The sequence below is a fragment of the Varanus komodoensis genome, unplaced genomic scaffold (genome assembly GCF_004798865.1).
Source record: "Varanus komodoensis strain SLA01 unplaced genomic scaffold, ASM479886v1 scaffold1, whole genome shotgun sequence".
NCBI classification, from domain to species: domain Eukaryota; kingdom Metazoa; phylum Chordata; class Lepidosauria; order Squamata; family Varanidae; genus Varanus; species Varanus komodoensis.
The window spans coordinates 53,858,343-53,883,032 of record NW_025335268.1 but is presented as its reverse complement, the minus strand read 5'-3'; the positions used below and the strand labels follow the sequence as shown (position 1 = coordinate 53,883,032).

The 24,690-nt window shown below is 44.1% G+C and overlaps 1 protein-coding gene across 4 annotated transcripts in view; it reads left to right on the top strand.

The window, feature by feature from the left end:
- Window positions 1-19,006, top strand: part of VGLL2 (vestigial like family member 2) — a 43,762-nt gene extending 24,756 nt beyond the window's left edge. For 2 of the 4 annotated variants that reach the window (XM_044425933.1, XM_044425911.1), the window contains exons 3-4: window positions 1,861-2,370; window positions 4,700-5,824. In XM_044425933.1, coding sequence (XP_044281868.1) covers window positions 1,861-2,370; window positions 4,700-4,743 — 554 coding nt within the window. In that variant the 3' untranslated portion in view covers window positions 4,744-5,824. Of the gene's footprint in view, window positions 1-1,860; window positions 2,371-4,699; window positions 5,825-18,892 lie in introns of those variants that run through there. The other 2 variants (XR_006414292.1, XM_044425924.1) reach the window with 2 other exon arrangements.
- The last annotated feature ends 5,684 nt before the right edge of the window (window positions 19,007-24,690 follow it).

The window sequence follows — 24,690 nt, the reverse complement described above, 5'->3', positions numbered from 1 at the left end:
TGAGGTTTGCTATGTATGCAAATCCTTATTGATCGGGTACTACGGTTTGGACATAAACATACTCAAACCCCACTCAGTTGTGAAGCTCACTAGATCCCCTTGAAACAAGGCACTCTGGTGGGATTCTTGTGAGGAGCAAATGAACACACACACACACACACACCCTATCCTGATTTGCCTGCTGAAAGATGGATGCTACTATTACCAAAACAGCATGTGGAGACTACTTTTTCCATTTTTTCTTGAAAAGTTCTTGAGAATCTCAGATTGGCTTTTGTGAGACCTCTACTCAGTGCTTTTTTTGTGAGAAAAATGGTGCTGGAACTCATGAAATTATTTACCTTTCGCACATAGTCAGTCACTGTACACACACCCACGCACGTCAGTTGTGTAATGAAAGTAAAAGTAAGCACTCAGAGCACGACCACACGACCAATTCAACACACAGGCAGCCCACACGCACCATTTCAGTGATTTTGCTGCTGACCTTCTGCGCTTGACAGGGCGATTCAAATCCACATGGACCAAATGTCAAATTTTAAAAAGTTACTTTTAAAACTTGGAAAAGCTGTTGAAAAAAGGTGCCGGAACTCTGTTCCTGTGCATTCTGTGACAAAAAAAGCACTGCCTCTACTACAGGATGTTCTCTTGGTTTGGGGCATTTGTTGTATTTATTTGTTTTGATAGGGTGCTGGGTTCGGCTTCAAGATCCACTGGCAACAGCCCAGATTTTCTGAGTCATAGCCACCCATTCTGCAGCAAACAAATCTACTAGTGATTTCTTTGAGAATCAAACTATTACTATTTAGACTGTAAAATTTACAGTCAGTTAGTGTTCTTCCTCTTGAGGAAGATTGGAGATAAATTGAGTGCTGATTTAGGGTTTAAATTAGGTTTCTTGAGGAACAGAAGATATGTTTTGTTTTTCTCAGATGATGCAAATAATGATCTCTAGCTCATGATGTACCAGGGTATGTCACTAAGGAAATCTCATTCAGGCCCACCTCATATTCATTATTAATGTCTGATTTTTTAAAAGTACAATCAAATTACATTCTAATCAAATTTTATTTTACATTTATGTCATATTTTGATTTGGGCCTCATATTATAGAGGTAAAACAGACACAGTTTTTTTAAGAGAACAAATTGCTTGGAAGTTCCAGCATATCACTGCAACTCTAAAACAAAGACACATGTTTTAGTCTCCCATGCAGGCTTTGAAAGTTCAACAGGTTTTCAGGTTGGTTTAGTCTGAATAGGGAAAATTCAGCTTTGGGATTGTTAAAAAGCTAAATTCAAGCATTTTAAAACATACAATTAAAAGCAACTTTGATCTTCTTAGCCACAATTGTTTGCTTTTTTAACTGATCTTAATAAGGAAAGAAAGCAAGATACACTGTAAAATTCACAAGAGTTTTAGAAGTACTGAACACACCGAAGTATTTTGGCACCACTTTTGAAAAAATTGCATTGACCTTTCAATTCCAGGGATCCCTTCTAGAGCAGGATTCTGTTCTAAATGCAAATCAGGACTAGGGAGACCATCATTTTGAGGACTGTTGCTAAGGGTCTTGAGAACAGATTAGAAGGAGGTTATTACCAAATATATACCTAAAATATACCTAATATTCTACAAAGGATGTTATTTAATTTTACATAAATTAAAGGTATATAAATCACCAAAGGTTTAGGGCTTCAGTTCGCAGAAGCCCTTGCCAGCAGAGCCAGTGATCAGGAATGTTGAGCTCAAAACATCTGGATATCTACTTTCTGTGTACCTCTGATACAAATGCCTAAGAGTAGTGAATGAATCAGTATCTCTCCCTGATATTGCTTTTATGACTACCTCTTTGTTCAGATGGATCATTCCCCATGAACCAGCGCAGCTTCCCACCCTCCTTCTGGAACAGCACATACCAGCCCTCTTCAGTGCCCCCCTCCCTGGGCAGCCCGCTGGCAGCAGCCACCCACAGCGAACTGCCCTTTGCTACCGCGGACCCTTATTCTCCAGGCTCGCTGCACAGCCACCTCCACCAGGGTGGCCCGGAGCCCTGGCACCCTGGCCACCACCACCACCACCACCACCATCACCACCCCTATATTGGTGCACAGAGTTCTGCCTACCCCCGGCCCACCACCGTGCACGAAGTCTATGGCCCACACTTCGACCCGCGCTACGGCTCATTGCTGATGCCTGCTGCTTCTGTGCGGCCCCATCGCCTCACGCCGGCCTCCGTGCCCACACCTGTCAGCCCACCATGTGAGCTGGGCAAGAGTGAGCCTGCCACTTCTGCATGGACAACACCGGCACCTTTCGTCAGTTCCGCAGGAGAGATGGCGCAGAGCTTAGGCCTCAATGTGGACACAGGTAAGGCCTGGAAGATGCATCTTTCCAATTTTGTATGGCCCTAGCCTCACACCCTGAAGAGCAGGTGGTGCCATGGTAAATTTTGAAGTGCAGACTCTCATCAGGCCATAGTCAAGCCCCTAAAATCCAAAATTGCAGGCAGCCATATTGATCCATCTCAACAAGCCATTTCATCTGCCAGGAAGAGGTCTTTTGCAAAGCTAATGTTTCTTAAAGGCCAGTTAGAGACCCCAGAGTACTTTACATTACAACAGGGAACAATATTTTCTTGCTGGGGAATTCCATTTTCTGCCCAGCTACTGTCAAAATTGCAGCTAAGCTCACAGGTAATTCTGAGCAGGAGTGGCAGAGGACACCAGTGTCCTAGCTAATCAAGAGGTGCTGATGATGTGCCCCTTGGCTCCACTATATCACTGTAAATGACCCACACTTTTGTATTAAGTTAGGATAGATATGTAGACACATCATGAGAAGGCAAAACCGCCTGGAGAAGACAATCATGCTTTGGAAGGTAAAAAGCAGAAGAAGAAAAGGAGGACCAAATAAGAGATGGATTGACTCCATTAGGAAAGCCACAGACCTGAATTTGGAAGAGCTGAGCAGGACTGTCATGGATAGGACATTTTGGAGGGCTTTCATTCATAGGGTCACTATAAGTCAGAGATAACTTGATGGCAACCAGAGCAACAAGAAGAATATACTTAGAAAAGAGACCTCTGCAATAAGGCTTCCTTGCCATAGAAATAATTTTATATACAGATATATTTCATGGACCACTAAAGGCTAAGTCTTAAGGGGTACCACAGGAGTGGTAACACTGCTTCTTTGGCTCTTCTTCCCAGTAGCACGTGATATCACATTTTTTCTTACATTATGTTACGACATTGTCCATTTTCTTATCCTGATCAGGCCAAGGAAGTGCACGATGCGATGGTATCATGTCAAGCATCGTACTGCATGTGTTACTTGGAGGGGAAAGGAAGAAACAGTCATGGAGCAGAAGCAGCAGTTCAAGTGGGGATTCATAATTTTTCATTCCACTTGCAGGAGCCAATGACCATCCAAGCACATTTGAAAAAGTGTGTTCAAAAAATGAAAATCCATATTGAGGTAATACATTTATTAGGCTAAGCCAGTGGTCCGTCACCCAAATATGCATGCTTCAGAGATCCCCAGAACTCTGCTTGAGGCAAGCTGCTATATAAGGCCAGCTGAAGAAAAGTAGGAATGGATGATGTTGAAGCCATGGTCAGAGCCATGAGATGAAATGGGATAGAGAGAGGAGGCAGACAGTCAAATTAAGTTGTTCCAGGTAAATTGATGCTTTCAGATTTCATCTTAATTAGAACAGTTGGGGGGAAAGAAACTGACACTGTTGATCTCTCCTTTAGTGAAAACATACTTCGGTGGGCAGGTAACAGCGTTCCGTGCACTTCGGTGTTTAGTCATGCCGGCCACATGACCACAGAGACTGTCTGTGGACAAACGCTGGCTCCCTCGGCTAGGAAACGGAGATGAGCACTGCCCCCTAGAGTCAGGCATGACTGGACTTAATGTCAAGGGGAAACCTTTACCTTTACCTTACAGGTGCTTTAGTATGTGAAAAACAGAAAGAAAGGGAAACCAACCAGTTTTTAAATTAACAAAGCTGGAGATTAAGGGGAAAACTCAATAGTGCATTACCACTATTAACTTTGGACAGATCTCTTGTTTCTTCCCCAAGCAGATATAACTGCCTAAGTAGGTGCAATGGGAAACAGATGTTTGCCCTGAGTACATCCTACTTACCATTCTAAGGACTTATGGAATGAACTAAGTCCATATTTACCTCCCTTGTTCTCCCACACTAGATTTTCTGAAGTCACCCCTGCACTCAAGCTCTGCTGAATAATACTGTAAATTATCTTCATTCTCACCATAACCTTGTGAGATAGAGTAAGCTTTTTCTTTTGTCAGGGCTCACCATGGCAACCCATTTTTTAATGCCAGGTTTGCATGCAAATCTGAACCCTGGCACCTCTCCCTTTTATAAAGAAATTTGGGATTTAATTGTAAAAGCCTGTTTGCACAAATGAGGAAGTAAAGGTGAGGGACAGTGACTCAATGGCAGAGCTGAATTTCAGTCTTTCTCATGTAATGCTCTCCATTTGGACTTGAGTTTTGTCTTCATTTAATCCTTCTTTTCAAGAATGCTTTAAAAAGATGACCAACTGTAGCAAGAAAATGGTGGTTTTGCCTTTTTCTGTCCTTATCTTATGGTTTTTTCATTCTCTTCCTCCTCCTTTCCTATTTTGTTTTGTTTCCTTTTTTTCTTTCTCTCTATTCTCAGGTTTGCAGCCTCAGGATAAAAGCAAGGATCTCTATTGGTTTTAGACCAGCCCTTCCACCTTCTCTTCCCCCTCCTCTAGTCAGATCTCTGCCTAAAGTAGAACTGGTGGTGACAGAGCTGAAATCGAGTCGATTTGTAACAGCTTCTGATCTTGGTTTACAGCTCGCCGTTATTCCTTCTGTGGTGGATCCCTCCTGAGCTGAGCTGCTGATTCTAAAGCTCCCCCTCCCACACCCAAATGCCATCTCCTTCCCCCCCACCACCACCTCCGTCGCTGTTCAACATCTCATGTCATATTTCAAGGACAAGGGCATGAACGTGGAAAAGGCCATGATGGAAGCTAAAAGCTGCTCTGACTTGGCATGACAACCGAGAGAACAATGCTCCATTGCAGGCTGAAGAGAAAGCACTTCTCTTCCCTTGAAGGTGTAAAGCTAAACTCAGTGGCTGCATGTACAGAGACCTGTGGCCAAGCCCTTCTAAAGCATCGTTGACTTTAGGAAGTTAAAGTATTTCTTACTGGTGATGATGGGCTAAACTTTGTTGATTGGCATTTTTAAAAATACACAACTGTTTGAAAGCAGCATGGGAAGTTATTCAAACCTTGTGAATGGGATTTTTGTCCCTTATGCCATAGAAACAGAGAGGAATTCTAAACTCCTAAGCATGCTTGGGACTTTTTTCTTTCTTTCTTTTTTTAAGGACAGATCTTTCAGACTTCAGTGTGATGATGAGTGGCAAGTGACTAGTCTGGGCCACCTGCCTCCTGGCTTACACAATTGCAGCTGTTCAAGAGACAACTGTTCCAACTCCCAAAACTCGACAACCAAGGTGGCACTTCTCCGAGTTTGGCACAAAATTGCATTGGATAATGCATACATATGTATACATGTGTATTTATAAGGTTTTTATACAAGAAACATTTTATGGTGAAAACAGAGACCCTTCCAAAAAGAAAAATCTAACTGCCTTCACTAGGAACAACTGGAGAAAACAGAGGTGGGGGCAGAGGAATAATTAGGCAGACCAAGAACCTCATTAATCCAATGAGCAGTCTTTTCTTTTTGGAAGGGATATAAAAGGTGTTTATTTGTAGGAAAGTAACATTAAAGATGTTTCCTTTCACCCTCTGATTGTTTTCTGAAGAGATTAAGGAAGCAGGCTAGAGATTTCTTATGCACAGTTGCAATGGTGTGTCTGTTTGTATGTGTAAGAATGTGATGAAAGCTGGATGTGAATTTCCTTTATTTTTAATTGAAAGTTTTGTGGATGTGCTTACCATTCAGAGGAGCCCTGCTGGGTAAGACTAAAGGCCTATCTAGTCCAGCATTGGCTTCCACAGTGACCCACCAGATGCTCATGGACTGCTCTTAAGCAGGACCGGAGTGTAACAGGACCCTCCCACTCTTGTTCTCCAGCAGCTGGTACTGAAAGATAAATTCTCGAGACAGAAATAATGTCTAGGCATCATGACTACTGGCCAGTAGCCTCTATAAATTTGTTCAATTCTTTTCTGAAGCCGTCTAAGTTGGTTTCTGTTGGTACATCTTATACGGCAATAGCAAATTCAGTGATTTGTGCTCTGTGTGAAGATGCCAAAGTATTGTTAGAGACGGAGAAAAACCTCTCAATCTACTTTCTCTGTACCATGCATGCGTATATACAATTTCCTCTATTACTTGCCCCTTTTTTCAAGACCAAAAAAGCCCCATGCAAACATGGTCACCTTTCCTCAAAGGGAAACTTTCCACACTCCTCTCCAGCTCTACATCCTTTATGAGTTGTGATGATCAGACCCAGATGTGCACAGCATGCCAAGTGTAGTCACACCATAGTTTGGTATAATGGCTTTACAATACTGCCAGTTTTAATTTTTGATCCCCAGCAAAGAATTTTGCTTCACACTGCATATAACCCCCACAAAAGCAAGACTCCTTTCTTTATCAGTCACCATAAGGTAAGTCTCTATCTTGGAGTTGTGGACAGTTGCCCCAGCACATCGCTTAGGCTGCAACACTATACACACTTATTTTGGAGTAAGCCCCACTGAGGATTGTAGGAGTTACTAAGTAAGCATGCATACATTGGGATGGTAAAAATATGTTTTGCTGGAGTGGTTCAAGCTATTCATCCTTGAATGAGAATTCTGCAGTAGTTCAACCTGGAATGCAAGTAAAGAGAGGCTCTGAGCAGATGAGATAGATGGTGATCCCTGCAGAATTCCCTGCTGCCATGCTGTCTTCTTTTGCTCCTGGCCACCGTTTCCTGCCCGTTCAGTCTTCTCGAGTAGGGAAATTGAGCTCTTTCCTTTTTTGCCCCCTATTTCCAGCCTGATGTTCTTCCAGTCACAAGCGAAGGCTATCATCTCTTCATCCCTGCTCCAAAGAGAAAAGGATGCAGGAAAAGCATGGACCCCAAAAGGATGTGGGGTTCCTGAGTTCTTTTATAAATTTGGAAAGAAGAGGCTTTGGCCTCTCCCAGCATTTGCATTCTCCCAGCCTGCTAGACACCGTGATAAACTATTCATCTGCCCACACTGCGTTTCCACCCTGTCTACTCTGGCAAGGGGAAACAGCTGAGAGAGTTGTGTTCCAGTTTGTTTCAGAGCTTTCTGCATCTAGCTGTACATGAGGCAGCTGTTCGGAGGTCAATGTTTATAGCGGCAAATCACCCCGCTGTGTTGCTGCACAGTATCTTAGAACAAGGCCACTGCCACGCAGCCATGAGTCGCGGCAGAAATCAGCAAAAGTAGGTCTCGCCACTTACCTACCCTGAGGCTGCTAAAGGTGGGATCTCATCTGTGGCTTCCCTATGACTAAAAGGCAGTTAGATTTATGGGCTGTGAACAGGGCCAGTCAGAACCAAAGGTGGTCCTGGCTGATAATGTTACAAGCACCTAGTGAAGACTTGCCAGGGGATTCTGCTTATCACAGAGAATTGTCATTTAGAACTTAGCTAGTGGTAGAGGTAAGATACTGTCTCATTATTTAAACTAAGTAAGTACCTGGGAAATCTCTTCGCCTAGTGTGTCAGATAGAAAAGGGTCAGTTTAAATGATAGAAAATGGCCTCTAGGTCACACATGAAGAAGTATGCCACTGAGTGTCATTCACATGTGTCAACTGCACATATGTATTTCGCTATATGCACACAGGGAAGCTGTGCAATGAATGTATTGCACATGTCCATCTATCAAATCACCCAAAAATCTATCAATGGATTCCATCTATATTAGGTGTGGGCAGAAGAGAGCATGGGGATCAATTGATGGATCTCTGGATGATTTATAATAGATTGGTAAGGATATCTGACTTACCAATTGTCTAACAATAGCACTAGTTAAGAGGTGCTGCTTCTCTAAATGTGAGATATGTGTTTTGGCAAGAAAAGGCCCTACAATCCCTGGCACTCTCCTAATCATCCAGATTGAAAACCAAAGCTTGTTGGAGAAAATCAATGTGGCACTTTGGGTGTAAGGATTACTCAGCTTTGTTCTGGTAATGATCACAAACTCCTGGGTAGCTAGAATCACCACTCTGCTCCTTAATTCATTCTCTGGCTTGGTGGATCTTGGGGGTTCTAGTGAAACCCAGAGGAAATCTCACAAGCCTGACATCTGACCAACCCAATCTGCATGATTTGCTTGCTTTTTGCTATCATTCATGAGAAGCATATGTAACATTTGAAATTGCATCTAGTTCAAAATGATTTTCAAGAAGGCAATGGAAAGACTAGTCAATCCCTTAAATATTTTGCCTTTTAAACCAAATGTGAGCTGGAAAGGGGCAGTCCAGATTGAACACATTAGGTGACACAGTAAAGAAAAAGCCAAACTTTCACAGAACGTTGAGAATGTGTTGCTAATATAACTAAAGATTGGGGCTTTTCCTTGAGCAATGTCTTAAGCACAAATTAAAAACACTTATAAATACCAACATTTTGTATATTACGTTGCATGTGTTCCAAACACTTTGCATACTACTGAGTAATACTTGGAAAGTCCTGCAAATGAAGCAACATTATAATCTCCTTATTTCAGAAGGGAGGGTTGAGGGTGAGAGGAAAATGGCCTTCTTAAAATCATCTAGTCCTGTCATAGGTAAATTCTAGTTTGTCCCTGAGACCTAAGTGACAGTCACACCATCATACATGCCACATTAAATACTCTGTAAAAAAATATACAGGGCCCACCATCTACTGATTTCAGTGCATGTACTAGAAAATCCAGAGTTTTAAAAAATGGCTGGAACAGCATTGGGACAAGATGAAATCTCTGTTCAAACCAAAGAAGCAGTTCCCAATATTCTGCTTTATTTTTGGAGGTGAAATTTTAAGAAGAGGCTACTTCCTAAGAAATCCTCGTAAACACACACCAGGCAAAAAAGATTATAGTGTGCAGTTTGAACGTTTGCACAGGGGTCCCCCTGCTGTTGGCGTAGAAAATAGGTGTTTTTAGCATTAGCAGGGGTATACAGATTCTCAGTTTTTCCCCAGGCTTGCTTATGTGAGCTTTGGCAATAGGAGCTCTTTCCCTCTAGAAATCCTCCCTCCTCTCCCAGGGAGTGTGCCAGTTGCCTCTCCCAAGGGAACTGTATCTGCCCTTCGTCATCTTGCTTCAAGGAGAAGCTGCCTTGCCCTCTTGCTTTCCCTTTGATGTTCTATTTGGATCCATGCTATGCTCTAGCAAGGGTTTAAAGCAGGCATGCACTCGACTTGGAACTATTAAGCTGAATGCAGCTCAGCAACAAGTGGCCTACCTGTTGACAACCTCCTTGTTTTTGTAGACCCATGCGGCACCAAGTTGGTGGTGGTGGTTATTTATACAGAGCTTTCAAAAGTTCAGAGTACTTTGTATTCATTTTGTAATGTTGACAACCATGCAAGGTAGGTTGTTATTACTATCTCCCTATTGCAAAAGATGAGGGGTAGGGGCGGAGATTGGCAGAAGCTGGGTGAGAATGGTTTGCCTAGGGCTTTCAGGGTGGTTTCTGATGATGTGAGATTCAGCCCTTTCTGATCTGAAGCTCATTTAGCTGTGGCTAAGTAAAACTGTTGGGGAGGATCCGGTGTGTGGTGGAGAATATGCTTTGTGTGAAGAAGGGTCTGAATTCAGTCTTTCACATCCTGGATGTGAATCGCCCTTGCTGAACTACAGAGCTGCTGCCAGTCAGAACGCATGACACTGGGCTGGATGCTTCCTATCTTCCTAGTTCTATCTTTAGCATACTCCAGACAGGAGCAGATAAGCAGGTTGCTTACCTGTAAGTGATGTTCTTCGAGTGGCCTTCTGTGGAGTCACACATATGGGTGTTGCACCTGCGCAGTTCCTTTGGCCGGAAGATTGCAAGCTAACGGTTTTTGGTGGGAAAGTTCCGCTCCCCCTCCCCCATAGCTTATAAAGAGCGGAGCGTCCGCCATTTTGTTCAGTCTTTGACGACCGAACATACGCCCCCATGTGGAAATAACTGTCATTACTAGATGAGAAAAAATCGGTACTGTGAAAAAAGGGAAAGCATTGGTACTGACGAATATATCCACTCACCGACACCAAGCGGGGCTGGCGGGTGGGTTGTGTGACTGCACAGATGGCCACTCGAAGAACATCAGTTACAGGTAAGCAACCTGCTTTTCTTCGTCCTGGCCTCTATGCATCACACATATGGGTAGATTAAAAAGCTTACCATAATGGAGGAGGAGAGGTGCCCTCAACGAAGAACAGATGAAAGAACAGCTATGCCAAAGGAGCAATTTTGCTGAGCCCGAACATCTAGACGATAATGTCTGGCGAAAGTGCAAGGGTTCACCCAAGTAGCAGCTCAACATACATCATCAATTGGGGCTCCCGATGCGAAGGCAGATGAAGCAGCAACAGCCCTAGTCAAATGGCTTCCAGGAGCTGTGGGTAATTCAATCTTAGCCAGTTGATAGGATAAAGTGATAGTATGAACTATCCACTTGGAAAGTCTGTGGAGTGACTGGAGCGCCTTGATCTCTGGTAGAATGTTTAACGAATAGTCTATTTGAGCGCCGAACAGATTCAGTCCTAGATCTGTAGAAGGCTAAGCAGTGCCGAACGTCAGTGAGTGCAACGACCTTTCTAATAATGTCGACGGAGACAGAAAAAAGGCAGGTAAGATAATATTCTGTCCCATATGAAAAGATGTGGCCACCTTAGGAAGATGGATCGAGCCGCAAGACGACCTTTCCTCTGTGAAAATTCAAGTAAGGAGGGTCTATGCGGAGAGCGCAGAGCTCACTGGCCCTTCGGGCCGAGGTAACCGCCACGAGAAACACTGTCTTCCATGAAACCAGACGTAAATAGACTGTTGCCAATAGTTCGAAAGGAGCTCTTGTAAGCGCTTGCAAAACAACAGAGAGACTCCAGGTAGACATTACTGGCCTGATTGATGGATTAAGATTATGAAGACCCTTAAGAAACCTCTTAATAGTAGGTTGAGAGAAGATGGGTGATCCGTGCACCATGCCACGATGATAGGCAATTGCCGCTGTATACACTTTAATTGAAAATGGTTTCAGTCCAGAGTGGTGCAGTTCTAATAGGAACTGAAGGATTTGATGTATCAATGATGTAAATGGAGAGAACGAATGAGACTCAGCAAAGGTGGAAAATCGTCTCCATTTAGTCACATAGGACTTCCGCGTAGATGGCTTTAAAGCAGAATCAAGGATGTGTTGAATATCCGGATGAAAGGTTGTCGGATTCGACGGATCAATCCTCGGATCCGATGGTGCTGGAGGAACAAAAGAGGAAGTAGCGCTGAACGCAGCGGATTCGAAGGCACTGAACTCAGCGGATTCAAAGGCAGGATTCGAACCGCTTGAAGTTGCTGTCGATACAGATGGCGCAAGGTTAGCAATCAGATTCGCCACACTGTTAGGTTCAACGATAGTAAATCTGGATGGCAAAGCATACCGTCCTGTTGGGTTATGAGGTATGGAAGCAGTGGAAGATGAAGGTATTCCCCGTGAGAGATGTCGAGCAGTGTCGCAAGCCAAGGTTGGCGTGGCCACCAAGGGGTAATTAGTATCCCTGTGGCCCGATAGTGTACTATCTTCGCTATCACTCTCATCATAAGAGGAATCAGCGGGAAGGCGTAAAAGTTCAGGTTGTTCCACGGGATCATGAACGCATCCCCTAGGGATCCGTACCCGATTCCCGCTCTCGAACAGAAAGCATTGCACACCTTGTTCTGTTGGGTGGCGAACAAGTCCACATTGGGGAACCCCCAGCGATGAAAAAGATAGTCACGTGTCTGAGGATCTAGCTCCCATTCATGAGAGATGTACATGCGCCTGCTGAGGAGGTCCGCTTCCACATTGTCCGTACCAGCCAAATGGACTGCCATTAGTGTAATGTCTCTCAGAATGCACCAGTCCCAAATCTGCATAGAAAGTCTGGCCAGAGTTGGGAACTTCATTCCGCCTTGTTTGTTCAGATAAAAGACGGTGGCTATGTTGTCCAAAGTTATCTGAACGACCCAGTGTTGGAGAACATCTTCGAAAGAACGCAGGGCTTTGAATACCGCCAACAGCTCCAGGAAGTTGATATGATTCGTGGATTCTCGATGAGTCCACGTGCCCTGGGTATATAGGCCGGAGCATACTGCTCCCCATCCCAGAAGAGACGTGTCGGTACCGAGGGTTATTGATGGGCATTGGGGCCTGAAGGGAACTCCAACAGTCAGATTGGCTGGGACCGACCACCAGAGTAGAGAATGGAGCACCGAGGATGGGATTCGAATCAACTTCGACGGTGAGTCTCTCTGTGGGTGGAACATCTTGTTGAAAAGTAGTTGTAAAGGACGAAGTCGAAGTCTGGCGTGTGGCACCACAGCAACCGAGGAAGCCATATGTCCCGGAAGCCTCTGGATGGACTTTGCCGGAACCATCCCGTCTCGTTGCATTCGATGGATGTGGCGAGCGAGAGTCTGTTGTCTTTCCTGAGGAAGGAAGGTTCTTCCCAGCGTTGAATCCAAACGGGCTCCGATGAAGGTAAGCATCTGCGTTGGAAGAAGAGAAGATTTCTCGGTATTAATGCATAGGCCCAGATCGTCTAATAAGGCACAGGTTGTACGGATGGATGCGAGGAGTCCTTCCCTAGACTGGGACACCAGAAGCCAGTGATCAAGGTAAGGGTAAACTTGTATGCCTTGGAGGCGTAGGAAAGTGCAGACAGGGGCCATACATTTGGTGAACACTCTTGGAGTGGTGGCCAGACCGAAAGGTAGAACCATAAATTCATATAAATGGGGTGCAACAGCAAAACGAAGGAAAGACCTATAACTCGGGTGAATCGAAATGTGGAAATAGGCGTCCTTCAAATCCAATGAGGTGAACCAATCCTCCTTCCTTAGCAGCGGCAAAATATTTTGGAGGGTGGTCATTCAAAACTTTTTGTCACGATAAATCAATTCAGATTTCGTAAGTCCAAAGTTGGACATAGACCACCATCTTGCTTCGGGACTGTAAAATACCTGGAGTAGAATCCGTGGAGTTACTTGATGAATCGCTCCTTTACGAAGAAGTTGTTGTATTTCATCGAGCAATACCGGCGAGCATGATGTAAACCGGATCAGACTCGATGGAGGAACAATGTCAAATTCTATCCGATAGCCATGCTGTATGATGGGTAATACCCACCAGTCAGATCTGATGGACTCCCAAATGGGGAGCTGGCTTTTCAGCCGGTCCCCAGATGAGAGGGGGGTGGGTATGGAAGGGATCAGAGGAATGGTTCACCAGTCCCGTCAATGCTGCCTCCTATTTTGTCATAACGGCGACGGTCCTGCAGTTAGCATTGCTGGGGCTGTTGACGGCGGCGTTGCTGTTGCTGCGGTCGGTGTTGGGGCTGTTGTCTAGGCTGATACGACTGTCTATAGGATGGACGGGTCCATGCCCACTTATGCCTAGTTTGAGTCTGAAGCTCCATCCGCCTGGCCGTCATGCGGGACTTGTGGAGTTTCTTCAGCTTGTGGTCAGTTCTGGAGTGGAAAAGCCCGGACCCGTCAAAGGGTGTTTCCTCAATCCTCCGTTTAGTCTCCTCCGGGAAGTTGGAATTCCTTAACCAGGCATGTCTGCAGAGAGAGACGGCACCGACCAAGGCTCTCGAGTCCGTGTCCACATGATGCCTGGCTGTGGACAACTGCTGGACGGCAACCTGCATCACCTCCTTGATAAGCACCTTCGCCAGGTCACCCTGGTCATCCGGGAGGGTTGAGACGACGTTGTGAAGGCATTGCGTTATGAAGTATTGATACCTCGCCAACGTCGCCTCATAGTTGGAAATGCGCAGCCCCAGACCTGAGGCTGCGTAGACTCGCCTGGCCAGGGAGTCGATCTTTCATCCCTCCTTGTCTCTTGGTGCGGTGTGGCCTCTCGCCTCTCTGCCCTCGGAGGACTCCACCATGACCGAGTTTGGCTTGGAGTGGCGGAGGAGGAAGGGAATGTCCTCCTCCTGAATCCGGTACATGGATTCGTACCTCCAAGATGTGGGTTGAGGGTGAGAAGGCAAGTCCCAGGGTTGTGTCATCACCTGTCGTAAGGTGGTGATCAACAGCAGGACGATGGAGGTGGACTGCTCCCCACGGACGACGACGTAAAACTTGTCCGTAGTGGGTCCCGGACGCTGGATGGCATCGATGTCAAGGGACTGGACAAGCCAGGACATCAGCTCCGCAAAGGAGACATGTGATTCGTCCGGTGACGCAGGGCTCTGGGAGGTCACAGCAACGTCAGGGGAGGTTGAATCGACCTTCGAACCATCGGAATCAGCACCATAGTACGGAGGAGCCGATGATGAGGACTCCACCGGAGAGACAGACCGGCTACTCTCATCCCGAGGAGGTATCGGGGATGCGCGCCTCGGACCCAAGGACAGTGGACGGTTGCAGGAAGGCGGTGAAGACCGACCCCTAGGTGCGGGATATACCCGACGGAGTGTGGATTGCCCCAGGCTTGAAAGTAGGAGCGATGCCATCCCTCGGAGCGCTGTTCCATGGAGCGACTCCTTCGGCTCCTAGGTGGGGACATCTCCACATCTGCCTCCATTGTGGCTGTGGGCATAGGTGTGGGCGACCTAGCCCAGGGGGAAGAACCTTGAATTTCCCCATCAGAAATTGATCCCGCTGTAGAGTTGGAAGCAGCTCAGCAGGAAGGTCAGCCACATGGTGAGGGGACCCTTGAGGGGTAACCCTCATAGCCGCCTGAAGCACCAGATCGGGTGGAGTCGGTACAGTGACTGCCGCCGGTACTGAGGGGGCCGTCAAACCTGAGTCACGGTGTCAAGGGCGCTCCGGGTCCTTTGACTTTTTCGCCGGTTTCGGAGCCTTCTCCTTCCTGGCTTTCTTTGCTAATTTGTCAGTTTCAGCATGCTTACGCTTCTCGTGCTTTTTCTTTGGAGAAGCAGATGGAGCCCCCATGGTAGACGTGCCTTCATCCGAAGGGCGTGAGGGCAGAGCCACCATAGCAGAGCCAGGTTTTGGAGCAACGAGTGGGTAGGACTGCATGAGAGCCCGATCCCACAAGAGCCTCTGCAGACTATTCTCACAGTTTTTCCTGGCCTGCTTAGAGAAGGCCAGGCAGTGAGAGCATTTGTCAGTCCTATGCCCCTCCCCCAAGCAGAGGAGGCATAGGTCATGCGGGTCGGTCGGCGACATCTTAGAACCGCGTTCTGCGCATTTGCGGAAAGCCGCTCGCTGTGCCATCGCAAGAAAGGAAAAAATAGGAGATAGTACAGAGGGTAAGAATATATTTTTGGTTTTGTTTTGTTTTTAACAGAAGATTGAAAGAGAAGGTAGAACGATAGAGAACTATGAAAACTAACAAGAACTATAAAAACTAGCAAGAACTATAAGAACTAACAGGGCTATAACAACTGGGAGAGAACAATCGAGAACAAGAACAAGCTAGACGAGCAACGGTCAGAACGAGAGTGAAAGCGGCACGAGGTACAGCAAACAGCGGTCGCAAAGACTGAACAAAATGGCGGACGCTCCGCTCTTTATAGGCTATGGGGGAGGGGGAGCGGTGCTTTCCTGCCAAAAACTGTTAGCTTGCAATCTTCCGGCCAGAGGCACTGCACAGGCGCAGCACCCATATGTGTGATGCACAGAGGCCACGATGAAGAACATATATTGAGCAATCTAGTTCAAAGGTTTGTATATATCTAGGCAGAAAATAAATGCAGCGGGTTCTTTATGGACCAGATAATGAGGACAGGCTCTGTATACTTGCTGTGGTTCAATGGTGGTGTTAGTGGTGGGAAAACATGGTTGGGCCATGCCTGCAGCTGTAGGCTTTGTTTCTAAACATGTCTAAACATGCCTTGCATTGTGTCCGCAGGCTGCAACTTTACCTATTTACCTGTAAGCAAGCCCCATTGAGCTTGATGGAACTTTTTCATTTGCAGACTTCTATTATCTTTGTCTTAGCTTATACCCTTTTGCAGTATATCTTTTTCTGTTTAATGCCCATTTTAGCAGGCAAGGAGCAGCAGAATGATGCTGGCAGTGGCTATGTAATTCTTATACTCATTACCCATGTGTAACTGAAGCACCAGTATTTCTGCATGTTTGTGCAGGAGTTACACAAACACAAACCTTCTCTGAACAAGTGAATGGTTCAACTTCTCCTCCTCCTTGCTGCCCCCCAAATTTGATCAGATCCTGAATTTGATTTCCCCACCACCACTCTTTGCAAGCAAAGGACTGCAATGTTCCTGTAGTCACATGGCAAGATGCAAATGATTATTACCCCTTGACAGACCTGCACAGCTCTCTGTCTTTAACTGCAGCTCCCACAACTCAGATCAGGCAGCAGACACTTGATAGCTGCTGTTTCCGTGGTTGAAATATTTGTGAAGTTAACACATAATCTGAAAGCAGAAGCTAATAAATTATAGGATGCTAATTGGGGCTGGCGGGGAGCTGTCAATCACATTATCCTAAACACACAGAGACCCTCATGACCTAAAAAGGCAAGAGAGTCTCCAAGAACAGCTCCCAGTTGTCACCAGCCATGACATCCTGATCCATCCCTGCAAGAGCATCGGCTGCTGCCGGAGACGGTGTTTAAAGATTTCAGGCAGCAAACCTGGGCACACTCTCTGGGGACTAAGTCCCATTGCATTCCATCAAGCTCCCCACCCCACAAGTAAATACCAGCAGTGTTATTTCTGAAAACAGGTGAGAAAGATTAAGCTTTAACTCTGATAAAATACTGAAGATCTTAACTAGATCAGCCAGTGACAACAATTCACTGAAACGTATAGCATATTCAGCACTTATCCCTCCTCTCCCCACATTGATATTTTCCAGATCCTGTGCCTGAAATTATTCTTTTATAAAGGCATATTTTGAAAATCCTGTCTCCCAAGTTCTCTACAAGTTAGGAAGATAATGGAAAATTCATCTTATTAAAAATACATTTGATTATTGTGATCTTTACATCTGAAATATTAGCACATATATAGGGACTCCTCATTATTCTAAACCATAGATGTTTATCATAAACAGCTGCTCATAATAGACACACTGGGGTTCATAAAGTATAGCAAGTCGTTAACAGAGTTTATCAATCTAATATTTATTCACTTACATTAAAATAAATTCTAAGTAATGTACAAAAACATAAAGCACTTATATACTTTATATATAAAGTATAGTTAATTTAGTATATAAGTGCTGCTTGCAGTGGTCTGCATATAGCAGACCAAATGACATCTCTGTGCTGAAATCTGCTGGGGCAATTTATATTTCCTGCTTATTTCATGAAATACTTTGCAACTCCGAAGGTCTCTCAGCTTTAGGTGTGGAGCAGGTGGTACAAGTGCAAGGTATGACCTGGATGTCTTCTGTGCAGATCTCTCAGCTTCATCAGGAAGTTATGAGGTCATCTGCCATCTCATACGGAGTGAATGCTACCTGCTCCCCACTGAGTTCTATGCATCCTTGGTATGGTATGGCACTGAGCATGCTGAAATGCTGTGTCCCTTGGAAGCAGGCTGACTTTGGTGCAAACATGATACTGTCAGCCTTCTCCAACAGGGTGCCCCCTGGTGTGTTGAATTATAACTTCCATCATCTCCAGCCAACAGACCTGCTGATTTTCCTGGCTAGGGATAATGGGCGCTGTGATCCAATATACCTGGAAGGCACTTAGGGAAGACTAGCATACAGCTATAATTTCAAAATGACTCCAAGGTTCTGGAATGGGCATTATTGTACCCTAATGTTGTCTTTAAGCAGAGTCAAGTGAGAAAAGACAGAAGTTATAGAAAGGCCCTGGGCTTGTGGCTTCTGTTTCTAATCAGGAAATGGGCTTTGCAGATTTCATTAAGACTGCCACAATAATTTTAGTGCAGGCAGACATCCTGAAGAAAAGTTCAACAGGCAACTCGGAAGAAAGGAGTGGACAATTATTTTGAACTGAACTGATAGATACATGAATAAACGTGTCAAAACATCTGAATGCCAGAGTGTTCCCTTTGCATAGGGAAATCTCTTACAGAATTTAAAACAAATCAAACCACAGCTTAAAATCTGCTACAGAAATTAGTCCTAAACCATTATTTGATGCACATGATCAAGATTTCAGTGGCCCAAGAGAGTTTTGATTATTGGGCACTATAAATGTGACAGAATAAATGAGACACAACATATCTAAGCATGATAACTAGTTCTGTTATCTGTCCTTCATGTTTGGCAGCAAACAGAAGTCTGAGTTTAGACCTGCCATCATTTATAGCGCCATGTACTAATGGACAAACTAAAACTGATGGGTTTCATGATAAAGGGAAGTAAGCTGAGTCCGTAAATCTCATGAAAGTTTGCAGATTTTGCATGAAGAATCTGCCAGAAGAAATGGAGGATCTACTGACACATACTGAGACACCCCCACACAAGTACTCTACTCTGACGGTGCTACTCAAATTGGGAGGAAATCACCCATTGAGGCAGATAGCTTCTCTGGAGCAAAAAATAAGCATCTCAGAAGGAAGGGAAAGGGTTAAAGGCCTCTCCACCTGCTGTCATCCCAGTAATTCTCCACTCTCCCCCACCCCAAGGCAGTTATTTGTATTAAAATGCATATTCAATGCAAAGATGTATTTAATATGAACAGTTTGACCCTGCAGTATATTGGTAACCTTCTCTGTGCCATTTCTTTGTTACCACAGAACAGTTTTCCCCAACCTCATACTCTCCATATGTGAGGACTACAGCCTCTATTATCTTCAGTCTTTATGCCTTCAACTGCTCTGGACTGCAGCTGCCATCAACTCCAGCTGGTATGGCCATGATGAAGAGATTATAGGAGTTCCACAAGGTTGGAGAGGCTTCCTTAGAGATGACCGTGTAACATGCACCTCAGTTGTGTCTTGGTGTAGCCTCCATTAAATGAAAAGGTCATTCACTGTCATGTCTAGTTGGGCCTTAGCCAGCACCCTATGAGAGGATCTCTTGCTGAATATTACCTACTGTTAGTACTGGGGATACCAAGAGAAAATTGGCATCTCTCCTCAAGATGAAAGGTTTAGGGGAGCAAGAAATGTCCTCATATGATAACTCTGGTATGCCATTGCAGACCTGCATTGTCCAGAGCCCAAGATGAAACTGGTAACCCATTGATATGTAGAGGAGGAAACACATGAAAGCACCAATAATAATCATACTGATGATGATAAAAGATGTAAAACAGTGCTGCCAAAGGAGCAAGCAGCACAGGTGCAATGGTTTGTCTAATGACTTTTATCCAAGGAGACCTGACTTCAGCAGTTGAGCACCTGAGTCTAGAACTAAGATCCTTGGACTAAGCCTAGAATAAAATCTAAATGAATAGGATAAAATTCTCAGGGGCCTTATTACAGTGGGCAAGACTGTCCTAGATGTACATTACTACAGAAGGGCCACACCCTTCCTCTGCATCTACTGCAAGCTGCCTTCACTTCATGCTTTGGAAATGTTCTTATAACCAACATGTGTCAAGTAGCTCAACTTAATTTTATTCTAGTTCTGTGCTGCACACATGACACTAAATGTGCATGCCAGGGGAGGCACATGAGCATAAAATGCAAATGAAATCCACTTACTATCTGATTATCATCTTGTCATGTGCTTATGTGATGAAAAATGGCACAATGTTGGTTCTGGACTATTTGTCTGCAGCTTCTGTGTCCGCAAGCATTCAAGGTGCACATAGATAAGTTTCAGGCTTTTTCTGCGTGGTAATTCAGTCTTTCCTAAATGGGGGCCTTCCAGATGTCTTGGATTTCAAATTCCCATCAGCTCCAGCTTAGCCAATAATCAGGAATGCTGAAAATTCTAGTCCATGTGATGCTATACTCAGAAGTAAGCCTCACAATGATCTGTGGGACTTATTCCTAGGTAATGTAGAACAGGACTGCAATCTAAGGCAATTGAGCTCAGTAAGTAATCAATTACATATGTTCAGAAAATCTAGAAAAGATCACTAGTTGAAAGTAAAAGTCAGAAAGATAAATTTAGAATCCAGGCCTGTGGAATGGAAACAGGTTTGTAGACAAAACACATTCCTGAACCATGATGACAAATGAAGCTAAGAAAAAAATCATTTGATACTCATTGTCTGTTTAGGATTATTAAGGCAATGGTTAGGCATTCAGTTCTTGTCTTGAAGCACACTGACCCTTCTTGGTAATTTGTTCCTTGGTTAATAAAGCATTAAAGGGCAAACTTTCTTAGATTCACAGTGCAGGTGCAATGTTGAGGGTATTTTCTGCAATACAGCCTTAAGAAAGAAACATTAAAATAATGACTTCTAAGTAAAACAGAGTATTTACAGAGCAGACACATGCTGGGTGACCCAACTAAGTATAGACCATTGGAGATGCAGCCACATTTCTTTTCTGTATAATTATCTAGAGCTGATGAGGTGATCTAGATACAAATATGGATATGAGGTCACTGTGATATTTATTTTGCCAGCTACAGAGATAGATTGTTAATTCTTTCCTCAACAGGTCAAGAGGATCTCACAATGAACAAAATGTTGTTTTCCCCTTTAAACAACCATAGTGGTGGGGTAGGGCATTCAGGGAAGGTGTATATGGCAAGTAATTTCCTTTTTAATTTCTGTACTTCAAAGTTAATTAATCTCCAATATAATGCTTCACTTATCTATTTAGTAGAGCACAAAAGCAGTTTAAAATAAATAAATCTGTGCTTGTTTCTTTGGTCCATACTGTTGCATAAAACTACTAGTTAAAACACTGACAGTATGCAGTTCTTAAAATGAAATCCTATGTTCTGCTAGGCAGGATGCACATGAAAAGTGAGATGCTATGCATATCTACACAGAAGAAAGCACCACTGAGTCCATATGGATTTAATCCCAAATTAGTATCCATATGGTTACAGCCTTGCCTGCAACTTTGTGTGCAACCAAGAAGTTTACCACAATCTTATGCATATTTACTCAGAATTATTTAATGGGGCTTAATCCAAAGTACTCGTAGTCCTGAATAGTATTGCAGCTTGGAAGACATACTTTACAACAGCACAAGTAACAATTCCTTCCAAAGTCATCCCAATGCTTAGCAAACAAGACTGGCCAAAATATAGCAAAGTGCAGCCATTCCAACCTGGTGCCCTCCAGCTGAGCTAGACTATGATTCCCATCATCCCCAGCCAGAATGTGATCATTCTGGGCAGGGATTCTAGTGTATCATATCATGAGCTGGCAGGTTGGGAGATGCTGGCAAAGAACATGCTATCAATAGACAACTAACTCAGCTTGTTTGTCTGGTATACTGAAACAGTATATTTGCTCTTCAAAATTGGGAAATCTTGTATCACTCAAGTGACATAATCGCAGATGTGGGCTGAGTAAACCTGTACTGAGCTTAATCAATGCTAATCAAGAGCATTGATTTGTAGCACCACGTATTTGTTTGTCTATGTATAGACAAATAGACAAATAATTTATACATTGCCTTTCTGTAGAAACAGTATTCAAGGCAACTCAGAATTTAAAAAGAAAACCACAAAATAACAAAGCCAATGGTATACTATCCAATTTTCCACCACTTGTTCTCAAGATATCATGTGGTTCCTATTCACCTGAAGGTGTTAACTTGGGGATGTATCAGTGTAAGCAGTAAGCATCCTTTGCTGAGGTTCTTGAATAACAAGATTTTCTTCCATTGACTAAGGTGAACAGTACCTAAACAGCAGTTCCCTTATACTGTTCAGCATGCATTATAAACAGCCTAGAATGCCATGTCAGCAACAGACCGTCAATGGACATGATGACATTTGTTACATTTATATCCTGCCTTTTCCTCACAACAACCCAGTGAAATGGGTTAGGTTGAGAAGTAGTGTTTGGCCCATAGCAAACTTTATGGCTGAGTGCTAGAATCTGGACCTCCAGTCTAGCACTTAAAACACTGCACTACACATGCAGAGGATCAGGGCCGTGAAGCTGGAATCATGAATCTAGGAAGTAGCAGCAAGACAGCTGCTCTGTTCACCAAACATCAAGAGGTTAGTTTTCCAGGATTTATAACTTGTCTGACCAAGCCTCTTACACAGAAAACTAGCACATCAAGAACAATGGCATTGTCCTAGCAGTGGTGTTTTAAGCCACCTTGAGACTAGGGCAGTAAGTGGCATATAAATGAAAGTATGTATGTCTGTATGAGTAAATAAATGTTCATTTGCAACTCATCAGCAGACCATTACAAAAAGGGTACGCAGAGATGGCTGACACTATTTTTAAAGGTGCATTTGGAGAGGTTGTACAGGGTGTTCAAGGGCATTTCCCTTCTAGGAAAAAACACTCTGTTCTCTTTAGGTATCGGCCCCTTTGCACAAGTTCGAAGACGCTTAGTCTAAAGTGCCAGCATTTTTCTAACTGTACAACTGATTAATGTTAAAGAACAGCTGGTGATGATTTCTAAACTGGGAGGGATGGAAGGAATCAGAGAAATGATCAGTTGTACCGATCTCCTTTCAGTGTTTTGGAGGCAAAAGAGAAAGGACAGCTCAAGGTGGTATCAACACTAGGGTGCAAGCTGCGGCCTGCATATGTAAGAGCCATGTTGTTTTATTGAGTTCCAGCACTGCTAAAATTAGGCAATTGATTTATGTGTAACCAGGCTGAGATCTACATGTGTCAATGCATCTGTCTAAACACCGGTGTTCTCATCCCCTCAGATTTCACAAGCAAAGCAGGGTTCAGCTAGTAAAATGGCCTAATAGAAGGTCCCCAAGTGGCCTTTGCTTAGTGCTATGCTCAGTCATGACTGAGCTATTGTGAAGCACATATGGATACGTAAGAGTTAGGAAGTACTAAAGGAGCATTTAGCCTACTCCCAGGCAATGGGGAAATTCTGTCCCCCCACCTTCCTGAAAAGATTACCACCTGCTGCCTATATCTCAGTTTGCCAGGAACCATACAAGCTTCCTCCTCCCCAGATTGAATCAACATATATATCAATTATATAGCTCTTTCTAAATGTTCAAGATCCTTTACATAAGTCACTACTTTTACTACTACTACTATTACCACTACTACATTTACATCCCACCTTCTTTCCTCTTGCAAGGAATCTGATATGGCTTACATGATCCTCTATTTTATCCTCACAAGGATAAGTCACCCAGTGAGCTTCATGGCCAAGCAGGGAATAAAAACCAGTTTTCCTGAGCCCCAGTCCAAGATTCTAACCACTATACCACACTGGCTCATTATCTCATTAATCTTCACAACAGCTCTGTAAGATAAGCCCATCTTGTTTCTCCTATATGAAGGTGTTTCAGGGGCTCTCCAGAAGTTCCCTCTGGCCAGGTCTATGGAATTGCCCTGGTGCTGGACTCTTCTGTCTGCCTGATGTTTCTCTACAATCTCCCAGCCCAGCCTCCTGCTCTTCACAGCTACCAGTTCTGGATTTCAGGACATGCTTACTAAAAGCTCTCTAGATTGCCTCTTGCATTTTTCAGCTCCAAGCTAGGGTAGCCATACAGCCTCTTTCATAGAGGGTAGGCCTATACTTGAAGGGGAGTCCTGGGCAAATCCAAGGTAAAGAGCCATCAGAAAGAAAAGCTGGACCTTGAAACCGCCCATCAGCAACACTTGGAAAGCAAGCTGAGCAACACCTGAATGTCACCTGGTCACAGATCTCTTGACTAATCTTGGAACATCTAACTGCCAGTCACCTTTTAGATGTTGACCCACTTGTCCAATCAAAACAAAGTTAACATGTTTCCCTAAGCTTTCAAACTCAGCTAACCTGTTGCTTCCCCTTATAAGCCAGCACGACTGTTCACCACTCCAGAATCTGCCTAGATATGGAGTGGTATACGGATACTGCAGATAAATAACAATGAAGACAAACTGCAGCTGTTTCAAGCTGAATGCACAGTAACTAAGCTAGGCCTCTGACCTCTTCAGTTCCATTATGCCAGCTCAGAGGTCACACAAAGCACATCAATATCAGCAAGACATGAATAAACAGGTGAAAAACTTGTTTCTTCAGCAGGGGATGTGGTGCTGTTCTTGTCAGTGACATGCTGAAGACAACTTGCAGAGTTTTCACAAGGGAACTTTCACAGCAGGAAGGCATGGTCAGCAATGAGGTCTTACTTAAGATGCCAGAAGTAGCTTATGCTTGGAAGTGTTGCACAGCAAAATGAAGATTCTGGCTGGGCATCCACTACCCTTCCATCCTGAACTAGAAAGCAATTGGCACAAGTGGCCAAATTGCTGGCTCCTTTGCGTATTCTCTATGGTCTATCAAAACTGCTTTGGCAACGTTTCTGCTTTATGTGCAGAGGCTGCCTAAACATTTCTAATATGGATATTTTCAAACTAGGAAGATAAATGTCTTTAAGTTTTGGTAGGGCTGACAAATAGGAAGGAATCACTTTTTGTTTGTGAACAGCAATAATATGCATATGGTGCCTTTCCCAAAAGAATCTGTATGATGAACTATGG